This window comes from Carica papaya, chromosome 6 (assembly GCF_054855325.1).
Source record: "Carica papaya isolate Zhongbai chromosome 6, ASM5485532v1, whole genome shotgun sequence".
NCBI classification, from domain to species: Eukaryota; Viridiplantae; Streptophyta; class Magnoliopsida; order Brassicales; family Caricaceae; genus Carica; species Carica papaya.
Genome location: NC_142314.1, coordinates 11,985,987 through 12,001,101, shown reverse-complemented (window position 1 = coordinate 12,001,101; position 15,115 = coordinate 11,985,987). Strand labels below are relative to the sequence as shown.

At 36.7% G+C, this 15,115-nt stretch overlaps 1 protein-coding gene across 1 annotated transcript; it reads left to right on the top strand.

Annotated features, from left to right (window-relative positions):
• The first annotated feature begins 576 nt into the window (after positions 1-576).
• On the top strand, positions 577-13,950 carry LOC110806411 (GC-rich sequence DNA-binding factor-like protein). The gene is made up of 6 exons (XM_088222320.1): positions 577-2,024; positions 4,358-4,525; positions 11,155-11,834; positions 12,010-12,292; positions 12,515-12,804; positions 13,117-13,950. Exons 1-6 carry the CDS (start codon positions 816-818, stop codon positions 13,307-13,309), a joined length of 2,823 nt encoding a protein of 940 aa, XP_088078446.1. The 5' UTR covers positions 577-815; the 3' UTR covers positions 13,310-13,950.
• The last annotated feature ends 1,165 nt before the right edge of the window (positions 13,951-15,115 follow it).

The window sequence follows — 15,115 nt, the reverse complement described above, 5'->3', positions numbered from 1 at the left end:
CTTCAACTTGTGTGTCCTCATTCATACTGTTTCCCTTTAACAGATTCCCTATAACTTCCCTCAAGCATCATTCATACCGTTTCCCTCTAACAGATTCCCTATAACTTCCCTCAAGCACCCGCTTCACCTACCTTTATTCGTTGGTGTTTGATTGTAATTACACTCATTGGCTTAACTTTTAATTATACTCCATTTAAGCATTCATCTTTTATCATATTAACCCTAGTTTTTCCTTCTTTATTTTCCAACTTGTATAACAAAAAAAAAAAAAAGACTTGCTGAATGCTCATTCCTCTCATTAGTTATGCATACTGTATATATATATATATTTTTTTGAGTATAGCATTTTTTTTCCGGTTGTTACATATACTGCAATTTTTTTTTTCCAATTCCTTTATATTAATAAATAAGAATTTTGTAAATTTAAAAAATTTGTTTGTATCTAATTGGTGGTTTGGTTTTACACTTAATAATGCACACCTTGTTTGTTATTTTTAATTTTTTTTGATCTTTTAAGATAATAAGAGATAATATATATATATATATATATGTTTTAAGAGTATGTAATGTACAATAATAATTGTAAATTTTTAATTTAATTTTAGTTCTTTTCGGTTTTACTCGTGGCTTGAGATCTAGATTTTCAAAGAATCGCAGGAGACGGACTCTAGATTTTCCGTCGCACTAATCAGAATAGGAAGAAGGAAGCAAAACCCTAGGATTTCCCAAACCCTAACCCCGAAAGCAAACCTTCATTCCCAGCACCCGACAATCAAGGCTATTACAAACAGGATATCCGATTTTACTGGGTAGTAATGAGTAGTAACAGAGCTCGGAACTTTCGCCGGCGGGGCGACGACGATGGAGATGAGGATGATACAGAGGGTTCTACAGTGGCAAAACTCGCACCTGTCCCTTCTTCTACAAAACCTAAAAAGCCCCAAAGCTCAGCTCCGAAGAAGCTTCTTAGCTTTGCCGATGACGAGGAGGAAGAAGGAGGAGCTCGTACCATGTCTTCCAAGTCCACTTCCTCCTTCAAGATCAAAGACAGAGAAAAATCCTCTTCTCGTCTGATGAAACCCAGTTCCTCGCACAAGATGACCTCGGCTAAGGAACGCCTTGCTTCTGCTCCTCCCTCGACGGCTCCTTTACCTTCAAACGTACAGCCTCAAGCTGGAACATACACCAAGGAGGCACTTCTCGAGCTCCAGAAGAACACGCGTACTCTTGCTGTGCCTTCCTCTCGCCCACAGCTCTTGTCCTCTGAGCCCAAAATAATTCTCAAGGGCCTGCTTAAGCCCCAGCAACAAGACTACACCACCAAACAGGCCCCGGGATTGGACTCTGAAGAAGAAGACGAACAGCTCGATGGTGTTAAAGAGAGAAAGGAGAGTTTGTTGAGGAGGGACAAGGATGACGCACCTACAGGTACTGGAAAGGGGAGTGAGTTCTTTCCTGACCAGGCCACCATAGAAGCAATCAGGGCCAAGAGGGAGCGCATGAGGAAATCCGGAGTGGTTCCGGCTCCTGATTATATATCTTTGGATGGAGGGACTAATCATACTGCCGTGGAGGGATTAAGTGATGACGAAGCAGAGTTTCAAGGGAGGTTCGTGGGTGAGAGGACCCAGACTGGGAAAAAGGGTGTGTTTGAGGATGTCGATGAGAGGGTAATGGGCAAGGATACCAAGTTGCGGCCTCTTTATAATGACGATGATGATGAAGATGAGGAAGAGAAGCTCTGGGAAGAGGAACAATTTAAGAAGGGATTGGGAAAGAGGATGGATGATGGGCCGGTGAGGATAACAAGTAATAGTAGTGTTAGTGTATCTATGCTTCACACAGTCCAGCAACAGCAGAAGTACATCTACCCAACTCCTGTATATGGTCCACAGCCGAATCTTTCAGTTCCTCCGAGCATTGGAGGAGCTGTAGGAGTATCCAATGGTTTGGATGTGATCTCATTGTCACAACAAGCTGAGGTTGCCAGGAAAGCTTTGCACGAGAATGTTAAGAGGCTTCAGGTATGACTTTGATCTCTTGCTCTGTGGGAACTCATGGTTATCACATTCTGTTGCTCTGACAAAAGATCTTAAACTTACTAAAGGTATTATGATAGACCTCTTCTATTGGAAAAACGAGCATATTAAGAGATAAATAGGGACAATTAGGTATTCTCCAAAAGCAAAACAAAATGCGGAGAGGCTAGCTAATCACAGGAAAAAGTAGTTGGTCAATCTCTACTTAAAATCGATAAGAAACATCCTCGACATGATCATTAGCCTTGGCTCCAGAAAAAAAGAATTTCCAAATAGTTGTAAAAGGTGAATTATAATTCCGAAAGATTACCAGCGAAACAGCCCCACACCAAAGAGTCTTACGGTTTCTCTTCATCCTATAATAGTAGACTTATAAACAGTACAAGGTATTTAAAGATTATAACTTTTAATCTACTCGGCAACCCAAACTTTAACTCATTCTGCATAAATTTCCCTAGTTGGAGAAAACTCATCCATGAATTTTGGGTGCAAATGATGTAAAACCTTGAACTTCGAGTTTGTCCATGAAAATTAAGAAACTAATTGCTTTTCCGTGAGTGTTTAAAGAGTACAAGCTTTTCCCACATTTTTGAAAATGAAAACTAGCCCGATCTGGCATAATATCGTTTTTCGCCTGCCCTATTGGCTCCCTCGTTTTCTTCAGATTTCACCACCGCTAGGTAGGTTTTCACTCCTCCTATTTCAACAGAGAATTTGAGCTCCATCAAACAGTGTGGATAGTTGACTTCATTCCCTTAGCCCTTGACTCCACCACGTTCGAGACCTCCAACTGAGGTTTCTTATCTGGATTCACCAGTGGACGATACAATAGTTCAGATACCGACTTCATCACTCTCCACCAGCTGCCTATCTCCATTCCTTCTGGAATGAAATGCGTTTCACCCCTCTCCCATTCTCCTCTGATAGTACCAGAAATCTCCCATACCTGTTCCATTCGAGGACAAGCCATAGCTTGTCATATCTCCCCACTGTATGCTTCCCCCACTACGTCCTCCCCTTCCATCCATCAATAAAAGTCCTCCAACGCCTCCATCAACCACATCACCTCTTCCTCATCCAGAGCTATTGAAACTCTGAAGCCCCGACCGTGTTCACTTATCCTCACCCCTTCCACCTGACACCGCTCACTTACAATATCAAACGACTTTTTGTCAATGACCACAAATTTTCTCCCCTTTGTTTTCATTTCCTTCCTTTCGGCTAGCCCTCTTGGCGGACCTGACCATCCTCAACAAAGCCCCTCTTCCTTCCTCTCGTATCTTGCTTCTCTCTCCCTTCAGGCGGCGCCCCCCCCGGATCCTATATGGTGGATTTGGAGCATTCAAGTATTAAATAATATTTTGGGAGTTTCTCAATTTTTTAGTTTTGTGATGCAATTGAAAATTGACCCAATTAATGGTTCTGGTAGCTTATTCAGGCATTCATGCTATAATCTGTAGGAGTTTTCAAGTTGCAACCACGCCCATGCCTAAGCTATAATCAATATCCGATTTTTGAAGTTTCTAAAAGGTGCTGTTGTAGTATTCTTTTTAGGGAGTTAAGGAGTTCTCTAAAATAAGTTGGTATTGAACAAGAAAAAGATGATACAACACAAACTTAAATATTTTTTTGAAAACACCCTTGCTATCTTTTTCATTGTTTATTCAATCAATAATAATATATAAATATGATTTTGACCAAGCATTTTAACAGTGTAATGTTTATACAGCTTTAGAGAGTGCTTGGGTTGGCTTAAATTTTGGTCAAAGGGAGCTTATAAGCTCTCTAAAAAAATTCTGAATTCTATTTAACAATTAATGAAGAGCTAATAAGCTTCGTAGTTTTAAGCTCTTTCGTGTTGGGAAAGCTGGTAGTTGGTGTTTTTTTTAAAACTCTGGTATTGAAAAGTACTAATACGGTTTATAAGCTTGTGTGACCCAAACAATTTAATTGTTTATTTGTAAAAAATTCACCAATATTTACCAAATACACTATTGAAGAATTTATACTCTACGGAGTCAGTAACTCCTATGTTTTGTGTTAAGTCAAAGACTCTAGTTAGTGAAGAGCTTGTAAGCACTATAAATTATAAGCTCATATATTCTAAGCTAAGCCAAAGACTTCTTAGGTCTTCTTAGAAGTACTTGTTAATTGTATGTTCGCAGTGATGCATTTACAATAAATGCATAACTGTGGTTTCTAAGTCTAAGTTTTGGCATGTCCAAGAGATATGTTGTTACTTGCTTTTAACTAGTCAAACATCTATCTGCCAATATTCAAATAGTTGTGCTTACTTCACACATATTTTGTCTTTGAAGGAATCCCATGGTAGAGCCATTTCATCGATTACAAAGATGGATGAAAATTTGTCAGCTTCTCAATTGAATGTTATTGCACTTGAGAAATCTCTATCTGCTGCTGGTGAGAAGTACATATTTATGCAAAAGCTTCGTGACTTTGTTTCTGTTATATGTGAATTTTTGCAGGTATGCCGAAATCTAATTTTGTTCTTTGTATTACGTGCACCAATATCCATGTTTATAGGACTATAGGTTTTCAGCAGCTTAAGTTTGCATTTTTGTGTTGTTGATTGCAAGTTGAAATCTTAGACACAAACTCTTTGAAATAAATTAGGCATTAGTTTGATTGTATATGGCATGAACTCATGCAACTATAGAGCATATATTAGTAGATGTTTATGTGAAAGTAGTCAATATATACCTGGTTAGCTGGAACTTGTGTGGAAGAATGAATTGTTATATATTTCATTGAATATTATAATCCTATATATTCAAGCGAATAACAATAACAAAAGGAAACAATATTAACTACAGAGATATAAAGATTTGGGGATATAATATTAATATACCATTTACCCTAATGAAACCCTAATTTGTACTTCTTAACACTTCCTCTTAAGCTGGTGAATAAATATTATCAATTCTCAGCTTGACAATAATTGTCTGAAATATAGGATTACTTATTTTTTTTAGTCAAAACATGGACAAGTTGTAAAATGATTGACATGTACTGTAGGGAACTAGTAGCAAGAAGATTGTGTTCTGGAGGGAGTTGGAGGAGTGTAAGAAAAAATGAGGTAGTAAATGGGTTGTGGACGTGGATTTTAATATGTGTTGAGGCATAAGGAGAGGTCGGTTGAACATTTCTCTAGAGCGTGTGGCAATGAATTCAAAGCATCAAACAAGTTGAATTTGATGGACTTACATTTGTTGGGGGGCAAGTGGATGTGACAAATCAAAGAAGTAGGCCTTCTTGTTCGACAATTGATTAGTTTCTAGTGTCATATGATTTCCTGATTCAGTTTTCAGGTTTGTGCCAAAAAGTATTGCAAATGTCTATATCTGACCATTTTCCAATGAGCATTGCTTCAAATGGAATATAATGGGTCCTATTTCATTTAGACTTGATAACAAATGGCTAAAGGTGGAGAGTTCTCGATGTATGATTGAAAAAAGATAGAATGATATTATTGTGAATCGGAAAGAAAGTTTTAAGATTGCTAAAAACTTATAACCTTGAAAGTAAGGAGGAGGTAAGAGAAGAAGAATGTACTAACACTTTTTCTAGCAATTGAAGACATTGACCAAAAGGAAGGAGAATGTTAGTTAACTCTGGAAAAAGCAGCTAGAAGAGAATCTCTGAGCGCGAACTTGGCTAATAGACTTCATATAGGGGAAATATCATGGAGACAGAAGGGAAGAAAAAGATGGCTGAAGGAAGACGATAGAAATACAAGATGTTGTTATTGCTTGGCCAATCGTAGGAGAAGGTGTAACTATGTGGAAGAACTGATGATTGACAACCACAACATAAAGGGTAATGAAAGAATGAGGGATAAAGCTCAAGGATTCTTCCATAAACTGTATGAAGAAGAGGTTGGTAGAAGGCCAAGATCGGATGGGCTACAATTGAAGTAGTTGGATGAGACAAATATACATGTTTTTTATCTCAAAAAAAAATTGAGTTAATTTAAAGAAAGAATTTTTTAAAGAAGAGATTATGGATGGGCTAAAGTATTGCAATGGTGATAAGTATTGGAGCCAGATGGTTGACATGTTATAAAAGGGGATCTACTGGAGGTCTTCAAGGAGCTACATTAATTGTAGACTTCTATGAAATTATTGAACTCAACTTTTCTGGTGCTTATTGCCAAGGTGGAGGAGTGAATAACATCAAAGACCAGACCTATCAGTTTGGTGGGATGCATCTACAAACTCATCTCTAAAGTTCTTGCTAGACGTTTGTCCAAGATGTTAGGAGAAGTGATTGGGGAGAGCCAACATGTATTCTTTTTTTGAGATAAAAGTGTAGAAATATATTAATATGAGGTGCCAAATCCATGTACAAAAGGATTTACAAGTCAGTTAACATATTTGCAAATGACCCTAAATCGTCAGAATGGGTAATACTATGATCTAACACAATAGAACCAAAGATATGGAGCCATTTACTCTAAAAGTGTCTTCCTTTCCTTCAAAAGCTCTGTTGTTCATTTCTTTTCAAATTACTCAGATAATAGTGAGAGGGATGAGTCTGAATTTTTTGTTTTTTCTACTTATCATTTCCCAAGCAAGTAATTCATCTTTGACAGTACCAGCCGCAACCCAAAGTATGCCAAGAAGACCGAAGACCATGGTCCATAGAAAAGAAGTGATAGGGCACCAAAGCAACATACGGTTACACGATTTTGAATTTCTCTTGCACAAGTAGCATTTGTTTGTTAGAGTAATGCCTCTTTTCATGAGATTATCGATGGTAAGGATATGATTTTTAGAGGCTTCCCAAGCAAAGAAGGAGATTCTTGGGGGTGCACTAGCCTCCCAAATCATTTTTGCTAGGAAAACCTGTTTGATCCCACTGTTTTATGGTTGTAGAAAGATTTGATGCTAAAAAAGCTACTTTTGTTCAAAGACCATATCAGCTTATCATCTTTATCACTAATTCTTATAGATTCCAGCATAGCCATCAAGTTATCAAATTCTTCAATTTCCCAATCTTTTAAATTCCTGTTCAGCACTATATTCCAACAGTTGCCCGCGCTATTGTCAACCGCATGCTCAATGAGCATAAATTTTTCCTTGGCCAAAGCATAAATGAGAAGGAAACGGGTTTGTAGATTTTTGTTCCCACATCAGATGTCCGACCAGAAATGGGTTTTATTTCCTCTGCCCACTGCCCATTTAAAGCAATTCATAATAGCTTTTTCCATACTAGAGATACTCTTTCATAGGCTCAGTCCATGATTACTGTGGTTCTTTAGACGACCCTTCATATTCCATTTGCAGTCCACAACTCTTTTCCACAAGCTATTAGAGTCATTCCAATATCTCCATGCCCATTTTCCATGCAAGGCTTTATTTAAAGTCCTTATGGATCTCAATCCGAGGCCTCCAAAACTAATGGGGGTCTTCACCTCCTCCCAATTTACAGGATGAAATTTTTTTTTGTTTTCCTCTTCTCCCTATAGGAATCTGCATTGTGTTCTTTTGAGAATTTTGGCAACCTTTGTAGGGACAGTTAGAACAGAAAGATAGTATGTTGGGAGGTTTGATAAGGTGCTTTTGATCAATGTCAATATGCCTCCCTTTGACAAGAAATTTCTCTTCCAATTAGCAAGGCGTTTATTAAAGATATCCATCATTGGTTCCCAACTTTTAGGATCTTTATGTTTCGCACCAAGGGAAACCCCAAGGTATTTTATAAGAAGTAAAGTTGTTTTGCATTTCAAAACCGAAGCCAGAGGATTCATATTATTGTTGATCCCAAAACCCACCATCTCAGACTTTGACATGTTGATCTTTAAACCCGAAAGAGCTTGAAAGCACAGAAGAATGCATCTAAGATTAAGCAACATGTTAATCTCAGGCTGACAGAAAATTAGGGTGTTATTAGTAAAGAATAGATGAGTGATTTCAATGTTTTCCTCTTTACCGATGTTGATTCCTCTGATCAGATTCAAGTTTCTAGCCTACCCAATAAGCTTGTTTAAAGCTTCCATAACCATGATGAAGAGTAATGGAGACAGCGGGTTGCCTTGGCGCAATCCTCTTGAAACATTAAAAAATTAGGAAGGGCCATCATTGACCATGACAGCAAAACTAGTTGTGGAGATGCAAGTTTTGATCCATTCGCACCATTTTAAACTGAATTCAAAACGCTTGAGCATATAGTCAATAAAGTCCCAACTAACATTGTCGAACGCCTTCTCCATATCCAATTTACACAACAATCCTCTGCTTTTATTTCTGTTAAGATCGTCAACCACTTCATTTACAATTAAAATGGCATCAGAAATTTGCCTCCCTTTAACGAAAGGATGTTGATAATCCCCGATGATAGACTTTAAAGCTTTAGAGAGCCTTCTAGCCAACACCTTTGAAAGCAATTTGTAGACACTGCCCACTAGACTTATTAGTCTAAAATCGGCAAAACAACTATCCCCTTCTTTCCTGGGGATTAGGACAAGGAAGGTAGAGTTGATCGAGTTAACAAAAGAGCCAACATGTATTTGTGGAGGGAAGAAAGATTTTGGATGCTGTCATGGTAGCAAATGAAGTAGTGGACGATTTGGTGGGTAACAAGAGGGAGGGGATACTTTGCAAGTTAGGTTTGGAGAAGACATATGACCATGTTAATTGACAGTTTGTGGATTACATGTTGGGTAGATTGGGGTTCGGGAAAAAGTGGAGGAGGTGGATGGAATTGTGCATCGCCATCTTATCTTTTAGCAATGATGGTTAATGGAGGACCTTCTTCTTTCTTCAAGGCGTCTAGGTCTGCGACAGGGAGATCCTCTATCTCTCCTTCTGATTGGCTCAGCAGTTCAGCTTTAAGGATCGCCTCTACCCTCAGCAGTTTAGCTTTAAGGATTTCCTTCCCCAGCATTTGCTCTAACTATTAAATTAGATATAGCTTTTCTTTTTTTTAAATTTTTTTTTTCCAGTTCTTCCCTTGTGGCCATACACCTCCCATGTGAACAAGATTCTTCAAGCTTGATGATCTTTGGTTTTTCATTTGGTCAATCACATAAACCATCTTGTCATGCCTCTGATTGGATCCAGCAGAGTGTATGATATAATTGTCTACTCTGCAACTTCCTATGCTTTAACATTTTGTAATATTCACTTTTTTATTTCTCCATTTCTTTTGGCCAACCTCTTAAATATGGCCTGATAGAGTTGAAAATAGCTAGGTTATGTTAAACTACCTAGTCATAATCATAAAGTCTCTTCTGATTTTCATCTTGGTACTGATAGCTTTTTTGCCTTTTCAAATGAATCAATTAATCCAAAAATATGAGTTAAAAAAGTAGGGAACATTTTAAAAAAAGGTGGGATGCATTTTGCCATGAAGCTCTCGGTGTAGGGTCAGTCTTAAACCAAGCTTATTTTTCTGCTTTTCCTTATATTTCATCTCTTTGTTTAGGATCTTTTGGGGAGTGGCTGAGAAAATTGAGAGGAACATCGAGAATTTTTTATCGTCAGGGGGGGTGAGATGTCGAAGATAATTTGGTTAGATGGGATTTGTCCTGTTCTTCTAAAAAAAAGAGGGTGGTATAGATATTGGCAATTTAATGTCTAAAAACTTTTGTCATAGTTAGCTAAAGGGTTATGATATTTAGCTTTGGAATCTTGTCCTTTGGGGCATAAGGGGATCAAGAGTAAGTACAGGTTGCAAGGGAATGGTTGGGATTCTAAAGCTTGAAATACCACGACTGGCAGAAGCCTCTAGAAAGCATCTCTCAGCTTCATGGGCCTTACCTCTTACCCGTATGAGAGTGGTTGATGACTCTTGTATTTTGTTCTGGGAAGATATTTGGATTGGTAATCTCCCCCTTGCTAGCCTTTTTCCATGCGTTTGTAGCTTTCCTTTTGCCATAAGTCTCCTATTTTCTTCATTAATCAACTTGTTGATAGACAACTTTTTTAGCAATTTAAATGATTGAAAGTAAAAAATGGTATGATTTTTTTGCTTATATCCTTGAGCCTTTTGTAGTTTCTCAACAACCTGATAGTATAATTTGGTTATTGGGTTATTGTTCAAAGTAGGCTTAAGAAATGATCCATTGCAAGTTTGTAGATCCCTTTTCAATTTCTAACTAAACTCTTACTTCAGATGTATGTTATGTGTTTAAGGGAGGTTGAGTCCCACTGCCTTCTCTTTTTGCATGAGATGGTTTAGAGGCATTGGTAGTTTGGGACAAAAAGGAATCTAGCTCCCCTTGGAGAGAAGAGCTTTTCCAGTTTATGGGTGTTATAGTTGGAGCACAATGCTAGGCTTTCGAGGATCCTTGCAAATAACCTAGCATTGTGCTCCGATGATACCACCCATAAACGGGCAAAGCTCTCCTCTCCAAGGGATGCTAGGTTCCTTTTTGCCCCAAACTCTCTTGAGGGAGATACCAGAAGCATTAAAAAGCCTAGACCAATCTCTGAGACTGCAGACTCTAGGAGCAAAAAGCTAGTTTATTTAGAAGGAAAGAAACAGAAGAACTTTTGAGAGCATAGAGTTTTCTTTTCATATAATTAAGGATGCTTGGCTCCTGACACTAGGTTTTTTGTCAATGTGTCATCCTCTCTATTACTTTTGAGGACCTAAGAGACTTAGTAGATATTTTAATAGATTTGTAAAGAATTATATATGGGTTGCACCTCTTTGGTGCCTTTATATATAATGCTATTTTTACCCTTTAAAAAAATTCACTTTCAGGTTTTCTGAAGGAAAAGCATAGAGGTTTATTTTTTGAACCATGTAAATAATTGATTGGAGGCTCCAACTTACAATAGTCACCTAATTGGTAGATATGGTAAAAATAGTACTTAGATAATATTAATCTTGTATCCTGATCAGTGGATCTCAAAACGCTTAGAAAAAGCTTATTGTACTTGCTGTATGCTTCCTGTGTGTGCTTCTACATTTTCATTGATCATGTTGCTCTACAGCATGTCATTTAGTTTTTTGAATGCCATCGGTGTTCAGTATAATTAACTGTGCAACATTCTTCTGTCTTCTTGATTGAACCTTTTATGTTGGCATATAATCAGAAACCTAGTATTGGGTTGAACTCATCAGTATTGTGTGATTTGTCTTTCAGGAAAAAGGTCCCTTAATAGAGGAAATTGAGGTGCAGATGCAGGAACTTAACAAAAATCGTGCTTCAGCTACTCTAGATAGAAGAGCTGCAGATAATGATGATGAAATGATGGAGGTAGAAGCAGCTGTCAAAGCAGCATTATCAGTTTTCAATGAACGCAGTACCAGCAGTACAATGATTGCTGCAGCTACAAGTGCTGCACTGGCCGCATCTGCCACCATAAGAGAACAAGCAAATCTGCCAGTGCAATTAGATGAATTTGGTAGAGATAAGAACCTGCAGAAACGCAAGGATATGGAGCAGAGGGCTGCAACTCGCCAGAGAAGGAAAGCTCAATTTGATTCAAAGAGATTATCAGCCATGAAAATTGATGGATCCTATCAGAAAATAGAAGGAGAATCGAGTACTGATGAAAGTGATAGTGAGACTGAAGCATACAAAGAATCCCGAAATCAATTGCTTCAGTATGCTGATAAGGTTTTTAGTGATGCATCTGAGGAATATTCACAATTATCAGCAATCAAAGAAAGGTTTGAAAGGTGGAAGAGAGATTATGCATCAACTTATCGTGATGCTTACATGTCACTAAGCGTGCCAGCTATCTTTTCGCCATATGTAAGATTGGAGCTTTTACAGTGGGACCCACTCCATGAAGATGTAGATTTTTTTGATATGAAATGGTAATTGATCTACAAATTTTCTCTTAGTCTGAGTAATCTAAGTGGTTGTCCATATTTACTTGAATTTTCTTTTTCTATAACATAGGTGTAGAAAAGTGCCGAAACAAAATAGAACTTATTATGCATGTTTGCGTATAATATCTCAAAATGTACTAACTACTTTTCTATCCTTCAGGCATTTGTTGCTATTCGATTACGGTAAGCCAGAAGATGGATCTGACTTCACTGCCGATGATGCTGATGCTAACCTTGTTCCTGAGCTAGTGGAAAAGGTAGCACTTCCTATTTTACATCATGAAATTGCCCATTGTTGGGACATGCTTAGCACAAAGGAGACTAGGAATGCTGTTTCTGCCACGAGTCTAGTAACAAACTATGTTCCTTCTTCCTGTGAGGCTCTAGCAGAATTATTAGTTACTATTCATACCCGTTTATCTGAAGCTGTGGCTGGTATTAAGGTATAAATTCCAGATAGTTCTTTCTTTCCCTTTCTCTTTGTCACTCTCGCTATATATATACACGTATGTAGAGAAGCAAATATATGTATACATATGTATCGATCAAACTGCCAATGAATAAACATACGCCATAAGTATTTCAAAATCTAATTATTGGTTTCCATTACAAATTTATGTTCTGTGAACTGATTCTCCATTGTTTATTTGATTTCCACTTTGTAGGTCCCCAAATGGAGCCCACTTATATTGAAGGCTGTGCCAAATGCAGCACAAGTTGCAGCATACCGATTTGGGATGTCTGTTCGTCTCATGAGAAACATTTGTTTGTGGAAAGACATTTTGGCATTACCAGTTTTGGAGAACCTTGCTCTCGATGAACTTTTGTATGGAGAAGTTATACCCCACCTTCGAAGCATTGCATCTAACATTCATGATGCAGTAACAAGAACTGAAAGGATTGTTGCTTCTTTATCTGGAGTATGGGCTGGTCCAAATGCTACCAGAGACCACAGGTACGAATAAATGACTTCCTTTTTAATTGATAATCGATATTTTTGCTGTTTCACCTGCCATGCTTGCACTTTTCAGTTCCTTTTTTTTTCTTTGAATGGAAGCATTTCTCAATTCTTAGAATATACTTTCATAGTGAAATTTGCTTAGTGAATTTATGTTGGTGGATATTTTAGTCTCATTAGGTGTCATCTAAACTTAGTTCTTCATATTTTAGACCATATTGATTATTTCATTTGTCAGGTTGTGAGGTTATAATATGTGGGTTTGAGTTGCCTCTGGTGAGTCTTATTATTTTTCATGTGATTGTGCAGTCATAAATTGCAACCGCTGGTAGATTGCATTTTGTCACTGGGAAGAACTCTGGAGAAAAAGCACGTGTCTGGTGTGACTGAGACTGAGACTGGTGGACTCGCCCGTAGGCTGAAGAAAATGTTGGTAGAGCTCAATGAATATGATTATGCCAGGGAAATAGCAAGGACCTTCCATGTCAAGGAGGCGTTGTAAACCAAGTTGGAAGGAGAAATAAAAAATCAACAGTGTCACGAATGTTTATAACCATGTGGACTTGCCCTTAAAAGTTGACAAACCTTCGAGATAAACCAACGTAATACAGTGGAAAGAATCACTGTTAAAGTTGACAGAGCCACCAGGGCCAGGGACAGTCGTCTCAAGCTGAAAAATAGAAGAAAAAGAGCCGCGGACCTGACACGAAGAGCATATGAAGGATCCATCTCAAGAAGCCAGATCTTCTCTCTTCTAATGACTTGATATGATTCTTGGAGTCTTGGCTGGCAAGATGAGGATTTTTCGGAGGTAGAATATCTAAGAAGCAATTATGTGATTCCTTTGATGATCTAAGTGTGGGACTTCACCGTGAATGTTTCCTCAGCTGTAATTTTGATTGAAAAAAAATGAATCCAATGGTAGAATTTATGCAGTTCCTTTTAGGTTTCCAGGATAACTAATTACCCGTTGACTTCAAAATCAACTGCCCACTATTCATATTCTTAATCCATGGGAGTTCATAAATTCTAGCAGCATTTTGGTGTATCTACCTTGTTATGTGACATTTTATAGTAATTTGCTAACCAGACTTGTCACTCATCAAGGAGGGGGGCTGTCTCTCTTTTTGGATTTTTGGGACATTTTTGTTTTTGCATTGTCTTTTCTGAATTTGTGGACAGATTGACATCACGAAAAATGGTTACAACGACTAATTTCTGCATCTAAAGTGATCTTTAGTAATTAATAAACTTCTCAGGCAGGATTTGAGCATGGAGGTAGCTTGGAAGTGAAAGTAGATGGAAGGCATTATTTCTACTTTTTGGTTTTGTTTAAATGCCAACTCTATTTTACTATTTTTATTTTGATCTTATGATTTAGTATATTTCGTTGGATTGTGATTTATTATTGTGATATTTGATGAAGGTATTAAGGATTTGAATGGTGAAAATTATTATGTTTAATTTTAAATCAAAATTATATATAATTATTGAGTATTATATGAAAGTTGAAGGAATGTAACTTTAATAACTTGAAATTGAGTTTTTGAAAAATAGTAGTTAGGTTCTCAAAATTGTTTAGTCAATGATTATTGAGATCAAAGTAATACATGTATTCCCTTTGATTATTTCAATAAAGAAAAAATGAAACTGTATTAGCTCATATGAACTATGATCCTTTTTAATTTTTTATTTTATAGAAGTTTATTCTTTAAAAAAAAATGAGACCATGTTTACTTTGGTAAATATAAAAATATATTTTTGAAATAATTATTTTCTTATTTACTCTTTCAAAAACTTTGAAATTATCTTGAAAATAAAATAGTATAATATTATTGAAAGTTTTGTCTTTCCCCCACCCTGTGCTCCCCTCTTATCCTCCTCTTCCATATGATAAAGTAATTACTTTGTCTTTGGTTTATATTTAATTATATTTTTATTTAATTTTAAATATTAATCATTTAATATTTAAAAATTAGTCAAATACTTTTTGATAAAAAGAGTGAATTATAAAAATATCTAATCTAAATTAAATATAAAATTAAGTTGACATCATAATACTTCTTTCATTCAGATTTTCATCATATTAATGTTTTACTTTCATTCATATTTTTATTTTATTTTCATTCTCATTTTTATAGAATTAAAAATTTATAATGAACTCAATGTTAATACCTTACAAATTAGTAAGACCACATAATATATTTTTCATCTGAAAATAAAATTTAATTATCTTAAGAAGACCCGCTTTAGTTATATAATATTATAGTAATCTATCAATTTATGTTATATTATAAATATACCTTTA